The 8,677-nt window shown below is 41.0% G+C and overlaps 1 protein-coding gene across 2 annotated transcripts in view; it reads left to right on the top strand.

Annotated features, from left to right (window-relative positions):
• The first annotated feature begins 6,238 nt into the window (after nucleotides 1-6,238).
• Nucleotides 6,239-8,677, top strand: part of Pde4d (phosphodiesterase 4D) — a 683,624-nt gene continuing 681,185 nt past the window's right edge. For both annotated transcript variants that reach the window (XM_038322667.2, XM_038322672.1), the window contains exon 1: nucleotides 6,239-6,504. In XM_038322667.2, the coding sequence (XP_038178595.1) occupies nucleotides 6,239-6,504 (266 nt within the window). The remainder of the gene's footprint in view (nucleotides 6,505-8,677) is intronic.

The raw sequence follows: 8,677 nt of genomic DNA, 5'->3' as shown, positions 1-8,677 counted from the left end.
AATCCCAACATCCTCAGAGTGACTCACAACTGCCTGCAACTCCAGTTCCTGGAAAGCTGATGTGCTCTCTGGCTTTTAAAGGCATAGACACACATGCAGGCAAAATATCCCTAAAATAAAATATATATGAAAGGAAGGAAGGAAGGAAGGAAGGAAGGAAGGAAGGAAGGATTGAGGAAAGACAGAAGGAAGGAGAAAAGGAAGAAATCTCTACAAGCTAGCCTAGATGGTAGAACTTCTCAAATGCTTCACTCTACAGAAGTCTACTGTGCTTTTAAATATAGGGTTATAACAATTATGTCATTATAATTTATAATGGTATGAGCTCAGTGTGGTAAACTGTGGTGAAAGTTTAGGATGGAATAATTTTGAATATGCTATTTGGTACAACAAAAAACTACTAAGGACTTTAACTGAAATGCCCTCACGTTAAAGGAACACAGGTAGATAGATGAGAAATGACTCAGGAATTCCATCTCCTGCTGTCCTGTCTTCCTAAGAAATCCTTGACATGGCAGGCTTCATGGGTTGTCACAGTGTATGTTCTGAGTGCAGCCAGGGGCAGATTTTCTGTTAGCTAGAATGAGAATTTGGAGCACTTAGAGAACCATTACTTTCCATAGTAGTAGTCATAATTGATTTAAATATCATATCAGCTCTTCTTTGAAACTCAATGAGGCATAAAGTCAAAATAGGAGAGACTCTGGTACCTCGTAGACACAGAGTTAGATCCCAAGTATACCACTGCTGAATGATAATGACCTTTGGCCTTTACAGTCCTAGCTGTAAAATAGTGGTTCTCTTAGGATAATTGCAAGAACTAAGCAAAATAAAATGCAAAAATCTTGGCGTATAACTGACATCTACTAAATGTGAATCATTGTTATAGGGACTATTTACAGGATGCTCATTGTATACTAAGTACTCCTAGCAGGGTGTGTGTGTATAATATATGCCTGTGTTCACATGAATGTTCTTTTATGGATGCCAGAGCTTGGTATTTGTTGTGTTCTACCTTTATCTACTTTCTCTTTTGAAACAGAGTCTCTCAATGAACCTTAACAAGGCTAGCAGGACAATGAACACAAGATAATGAAAACTCCTGTCTCTGCCTTCCCAGTGCTAGGATTGCAGGAGTACACCACCAGACTTGACTTTTATTTATGTATGTGGGTGCTGGACATCTGAGCTTAGGTCCTCATACTTGTGTGGCCAGCAGTTTATCAATCAGGTCATCTCCCATGACCCTGTATATGTATGCAAACGTTATTATGCAGACATGATCACTATACTAATTCACCAATAAGGGTCTGAACCACCAAAATAATACAGAAAGCCCAGAAGCTCAGCTGGGGTTCAAATCAAGCTTTTTCAATCCTAACAGAGCCTACACCCTCTTAGCTATTAAACTGCACAGCCTCACCCATTCCATGAGCAATTTGAGTGCAATCTCGCTTCACTGCGTATTTACCTAATTAAACCAAACTTGGGAGAAGCAAACAATGCTGTTTAGTGAAGAATAAATCATTTTAATTTGTCCATTCTTTTGAATGAGCCACATCATTATTTCCTTTCAATTGTGGGAAACCCAGCCCTCACCTGAATACGAACAGGCACGCTTAATTTGTCCCAGACTTCATAAGTCTTGTCTCTTTTGTTTTACAGTTTATGAATAACTAATTAAAAACATATTTTGGAATTATTTGGAAAGAACCCCAAATTTGTATGTGTATATGTATATGTGTATATACACATATATATGTTGGGTCCTTTCCAAATTTTATATATATGTGTGTGTATATATATATGTATGTATGTGTATGTGTGTATGTATGTGTATATATATATAATATATACACATATATAACTTTTTTTGGAAAAATTCTCCATGAGGAGGCTAGGAAAGCTCTCATGAGTGGAGATGCTATCTGCTGTTTCAAGCATGGGTAGTGGTGATGTTATCCAAGAATTACACCTTCGCCCGAATTTCTACTTGTTAAAACCTAAGACCTTATTTGGCTATTGCTTACAGTACAGTGTTTTCCAGACAAGGGCCCTAGAGCTAATTTTCTAAAGATTTTGCATAAAAGGCAGACAACAGAATGCTTTCGTTGGAAGAACAGCTTTGATCCTGCCATTAGCGTAAAGAACATCATCATTTTCATCCGAACTTGGCTACCTCTGGTTCTTTTCAACAGTTAATCGGATTTTTGTAAGGCAGCGATTTTCAAGTGTGGTTTCGCCACACAGCAGGGTTTTCCTGGTAGTTTAAAGGGTTAGCAGAGAATTCTCAAAAAAATATAGATTTTTATTGTAGAAGCAACATACACATATCCCTTACTTTGGGGATTCAGGGGAGGGCTGGTAAGGCAAGAGGTCAACAGTGGCTGCTGGGACCTTGGAAAAGGCCCTCAGTCCTGCACCTCAGGAGAATCAAACCTGAGCAAACCTCCCAGCAGTGGGAAATTGTCTGGATAGCTTTATCAGGCTTGGTTCACGTCTAACCACCAGGCTTGGTGAGGTCTGAACCAGCAATTCCTCTTTCCCTGTGAGCATGTGCATACCGGACCATTTAAGAGAAAACCACAGTTTAGACAATTTTCTTTCCTTTTTTTTTTAAAAAAATACTTATCTTTGTACATTGGTGTTTTTACCTGCATATATGTCTGTATGAAGGTGTTGAATCCCCTGGAACTCAAGTTATGGACAGTTGTGAGCTGTCATGTAGACACTGGGAACTGAACCCAGGCCCTCAGGAAGAGCAGCTAATGCTCTTAACCACTGAGCCATCTACCCAGGCCTCATTTTCTTTTCTTAACAGCACTCTTCTGTGCTTATATCCTCATTGAAATCAAGAACCAGGACCTAGGTGTACCTAAACTTAATGATTGTCCCAACAGAGCCCATTCAATGGTTGGTAATAGATTTTTGTTTGGTCATTCATCATCAAACTGACTACTGAGAACTAGACTCTAAATATCTCCTGCCCCAAGGGTTTTGCCTGCCCCTGTTTCTGCCAAATATGTTGCCCTTGCTATCCGTCTTTAGAATACAAACTTCCTGGGACAAGGACAGTCTCAAGATGTACTTTAATCTCCACAGAAGACCCTGTATGTAGGCTTGGTACAAAAGAAATACAACTTTTGTGTAAAACAAACTATGTTATTGAAAAGGAGAAAGTTTTTCTAAGATTCTATTTTTGCCATTCCAGTTTTCCCACATCCTATTTTGTTTTGTTACAAAACTGCTTTATTCTATTTTCTAAATTTTTGTTTGTTTCCTTGAGGCAGGGGTCTCTTTATGTAGCCATGGCTGGCCTGGAACTCACAGATCCCTGACTGCCTCTACCTGCCTAGTGCTGGGGTTAAAGGCTTGAACCACCACACTGGGTCCTCTTATCTGAATTTTTAATTTATTTGAATCTGAAAATAATTTTTATATGACTGACTGCTAGATAGTGATTTTTTTTTTTGCTCACCCCCGCCCCCAGTTTGCTTCTACTGCTTCTCCCAGCCTTGCACTTCTCTCCCGTCTCGGTCCAGTAATGTTTAAATGCATTTTCACTTATCCCTATGACAGTTTACACAGTGTATTAAATACAGCGTATTTCAATAATACCCATGCTTCCTTCCACCTCCTCACAGGCCCCCTGATCATGGCTCTTTCCTTGCTCCTGTCCTCAGTTTTCCGTCTAAAACTTAGTTTGTATTATTTTTGAAATGTGAGTGTGTGGTGTTTGTTTTTTTCTTGATATGTGCGTGTGAGTGCAGGGGCCATTGCAGGCCGGAGGCACTGGATCACCTGGAGCTGGAGTTAGAGGCTGTTGTTTGTAGCCCCATTTGTGTGCTGGGAACAAAACGTGGGTTCTTTCTAAAACCAGCCAGGCTCTAACCACCGGGTTGCGTCTCAATTCCCACTCTCCCTCTCTCTTTTTAATCTGTCAGTGTGACATTATTTCTTCTTGTGTGTGCCTGGCCATAGGACCCTCCACTGGAGTATGGGCTATGGTAGATGTGATATTAATGTTTGAGCCTCATACTTTTGTATCATTAGAGTTTCTTTATAACGTGTGCCCACAAGTGAGTCTCAGCATTTTTTTTTTTTTTGGAGGGGGGAGGTACCTGACTGAATGAGTATTCTGCTGTAGTTTTCTATACATTTTTAAAGCTTAAATTAAAACAAACTCCTTGAGGTCAAGTACTACCCAAGCATTTTGTATAACCCTTAATGTAACTTTTAGCTTCTCTGCTCACCTTATGTAGATATGTGTATAAATGTGTGTGTACCAATACTTTTAAAAATAATTATTATAGTCATCTGCAGCATATGTAAGCAGATATATTGTGCATAGATGAGTGTCTCTTATTTCACTGAAGGATGTTGTCACTTAATGTTGCAGATTGTGAAAAATTTTGTATTGATAACGGTTCTTTTTGGATAGAAATAATCGCACCCTAATTTTTCAAATTTCAATCTTTGCATGACGTAGTCAAATTAAACCATGGCATGAGTGTACCAACGAATTGTTACAAATGTGGTATTGGGAGGGAGGGATCAGGTAGCTGATCTTAGATTTTGGTGAACAGAACCTCAGAGTTTCTGTCTATATTAGTAACATTTGAAAGGCGGAGATTTAAATTTTAAGGTGCAGCAGAGGCAGTGAGGGGTAGAGGGCCCCCTAAAGCTGACAGTGACAATAGAACTTCTCCACTTTGTACAATCTCAGAGTCCTCCCACCCCTACTAATGGTCTCTAGTTATTTCAGCCTCTAATTTTTGGCTGGATGAAATTTGTAGACCATCCATCAATGATGACCAAAGTGTAAAACAATCTGAAATCTCCAAAAGTCATCAGGCTGCTGGAGACACTCCTGTGCCAGGCTCCTGTTTTTTTTTTTTTTTTTTCCCCCACAACTCCAGGGTCCACAATGCAACTTGTTTTAACATTGTCTTTTACTCTGTTCTGGTACCAAAAAAAAAAAAAAAAAAAAAAGTCTTGTCTTTATTTGAAACTTTCTCTAAATAAGTTTATTGAAGATATATTTTTCACCAAATACAATCTTCTTTTAAAAGGCAATACAAAAATATGAAAAGCTTGATTTATTTTACCCTTTTGTGATTGAATACATCAATTATATATAACATATAAAATGATTGAAACCTTAAAAGTCGTTTTAACTATTCCTATGAAAACAACCTGTACCTTGTGGGAGGAGTTTAACTACAAAGAGATTACAAACACCATTTGTGGGTCTAAATAGTGTTGCTTGGTGCTTTGAAAGAACCATAATTAACAAGGTTGTAAAACCCAACAGTCACCCTGTGTCCTTCCTGTGTAGCGTTTTGAAATCTTTGGTTTCTATCTGGAGGTGGAGACTGTGTTATTCTCTTGTGATTTCTCTCATGGGATGCCTCAGACTGACTTTAGTAAGCACGGAAAACATTCCTCCTTGTCTAGCTACGGGTTGTTTATTCTTTCCTTATTAAAAAGGAAGGAAGGAAGGAAGGAAGGAAGGAAGGAAGGAAGGAAGGAAGGAAAGAAGGAAGGAAGGAAGGAAGGAAGAAGGAAGGGAAAAAAAGAAATAAAGAGAAAGAAAGAAAGAAAGAAAGAAAGAAAAAAAGAAAGAAAGAAAGAAAGAAAGAAAGAAAGAAAGAAAGAGAAACCAAATCAAAGGACTAGCAATTTTCTTTTATGAATGTAGACCATAGGGAGATAAATAGCCACTGGTGGAGCGGAAGGTCAAGTTCCAAGTTTTTCTTTCCTTTGCATTCAGAATAAGCAAATGGAAAGGCTGGCCAAACAGAGGAGTAGCAGGCACGATGGTTAAGCCCTCCCCCCCAGGACTTTTTATGTACATAAGCAGAAGTCACTGGAGCAGCTGCGCCGCATTAGTTCCAATAGTTTAACAGGCTGCTTTGCAGGGCTGACAAAAGCCGAGCTAGCGCGGTGGCTTCCCTCCATGTTCCCGAGCCTCCAGAGCTCGTCAGTGATCTTTGGCTGGGGCTGGGGGAGGAGGGTGACGTTGAGCAGGCTTCGGCGGGGGAGTGCGCTCGCCTGGTCTACACCCAGCAGCCTGCGCGGAGAGACTGAGGCAGGGGCGGAATGAACTAACAGCAGCTGGATCCGACCTGTTTCCCTGGACATTTTCTCCAGACTCGGGCCAAGGGACTCACTGGAAACAGGCCAGGCAACCACGTTGTCCTGGATTGCGGCCAACTGTACAAAGTTGACCAGGAAAATGGCTCAGCAGACGACAAGCCCGGACACCCTTACAGTCCCTGAAGTGGATAATCCGCATGTTCCAAACCCATGGCTCAACGAGGATCTTGTGAAATCCCTGCGGGAAAACCTGTTGCAGCATGAAAAGTCCAAGACAGCGAGGAAATCCGCTTCTCCCAAGCTCTCCCCGGTGATTTCTCCCAGGAATTCCCCCAGGCTCCTGCGCAGGATGCTTCTGAGTAGCAACATCCCCAAGCAGCGGCGCTTCACAGTAGCACATACGTGGTAAGGTCTGCTAGGATCACTGAGATGTTAGCCATGCCGGTTCAGTGCTTTTTGCTCCTACTGCGGCTGTGGGGGTGGGGTGGAGGATCATCTTTCCGCTCCTGTGATTTATGGGAAGTAATCTACCTTCATACTATGTCCCACCAATGCCCAAGTCAGGGCAAGAATCCTAGAGATAGGTAACAGAAGTGGTTGAGGTGGGTGGTTCTCAGAGCTCAGTTGCTATTGCAAGTTCCTACAAGAAAACTGGATTCCAGATGTCAAAAAAGAATGTAGGTTTACTCCCATGCCTAAGTGGTGGCTCTCTTTGATTTCTTAAGCTAACATCCTTGCCAGGTTCTCCTAACTGTCTTACCAGAGAGGACCAGGATGGAGGGAGCGTCATCAGACTTAGCTGTCTGCTTAGCTTCTGCGTGATACCCATTTGAGCAGGGATGTTCACAGTAGTGTGTAAAGATTTGCCCCCTAATCCTATGGCATTGCGTTCATAATCTTCATCACACTTCTGCAGAAAGAGGAAGGGGATTAGGAAGTCTGCAGGAAGTGACAGGCACTGGTACTCTTATCGTGTTCTTTGAATTAGGATGCTTTGAATGTTTTGTGCTTTTTATTTTCTTTATGAATATTTGATCATTGTTATAATGGATGAGATTGTCTTAGGAATTTGCTTCCATGTATTTTTTTCTTCTGGAAGACTTTTGACATTTTCTATAGAGTTCCCCAAACAAGCCAATGTATTTGAGATAGAAAAACAAAACAAAACAAAACAGAAGCAAGACTCAAGGAAGGAAACCATAAGAGGTAGCGAGAACCCAGATCTAACTGAGTGGCATTACTGTACTCAGTAATATATTAATATGACAGATGAGAGTTAATGACAGAGCAAATAAAAGGCATGTCACACTCAAAGACACGTCCAATCCCAGAATGTTAATTTTAAATCGCTAAATGTCTGAGTAAAAAAGGGTTTCTATTGTCTTCAGGCTTTTAACTAGATGACAATGACTCTGAATCCCATTGGCCATACAAGGGCCACAGCAAATGCTGGATTAAGGGTTAAAAAACTTGTTTCCAGAAAATGATGAGCCCCTCCGAGGAAGAGAGATATCGTTGTAAATTTTGCCAGCAATAAGCAGTGGATGAGAGAAAGGCAGGGCACACCATCGGTGATGCTTGGAAGGAAGGGACTTGGCTCAAGACCAGGCACTGAAGGCCAGGCAGGAAAGCTGGCTTCAGTTCACAAACTAGTAGGACCAGCCTTTGGGTATCCTCTGTCGGCTTTCTGATTATATTTCCGAAGACTGTATGTATTGCTGACAGGGTAAGCCTCACTCACGGCTTGATTTCAGTCTACGTAAAGCCTCCTGGAGTTCAGCTGAAGGTTATCTGAGTTATTTGGACATGCTGAGGAGAAGGAAGGCAGGAAATCTCATGAAAACAGGCTTTCTTCTGAATTCTGCAGCACTTCCTTTCCTGGTGCTGTTTGGAGAAACTCCAAGCACAGGGTTTCTACTAGAATTCCTTTCTGGCCTCTAAGTTCTCAGTCAGATCAGGTGGCACAGAGAAAGCGATGGAAGTGGAAAAGATACACATGCTATCGGCCCTTAATTAACTCAGGAGGAAAGGGTTTCCCTCTGGGACGCAAACCAACCCAGAAGGAGTTAGAAGTAGCATCCCAATGCTTTCAGTTCATTCCAGTCAGCCCGAGGCTTTCAAAACGCCACAGGTATCCTCTGACAACCATCCCATCTGTGCCTCAGGCTTTTTGGACCAAGAACGAGACAGAATTTTTTTCAATTATTTATTTATAAATTCATATATGAACACTAGGTGTTTAAGTATACTCTGTAGCATTTTAAAAGTATAATTCAAAGTGCACGTGTGCACACACACCCAATTAGCATCTAACTATATCCACATCTCCTACTTCTTCCTAAATCATCAGCTGCTTAAATATATGCTTTGTACGGCCCTGCCTCAGAATGTTGGTTCCTGCTGGTGGTGTCCCTTCCACTTACCATGCCTATAAATAGTATGCACTTAGCTTGAATGTTTCTATCTGATGTGTAATGTATAAAGTTGAACAAGAGTTATTTCTTGGTTCTAAGTCATTTGCACTCTAGTTGGAAAAAAATAATGTTCGAAGATATCTGTTTTGTTTAGAGCTTGTTTC

Source organism: Arvicola amphibius, chromosome 3 (genome assembly GCF_903992535.2).
Source record: "Arvicola amphibius chromosome 3, mArvAmp1.2, whole genome shotgun sequence".
Classification (NCBI taxonomy): domain Eukaryota; kingdom Metazoa; phylum Chordata; class Mammalia; order Rodentia; family Cricetidae; genus Arvicola; species Arvicola amphibius.
This window is presented reverse-complemented; position numbering and strand designations above follow the sequence as displayed.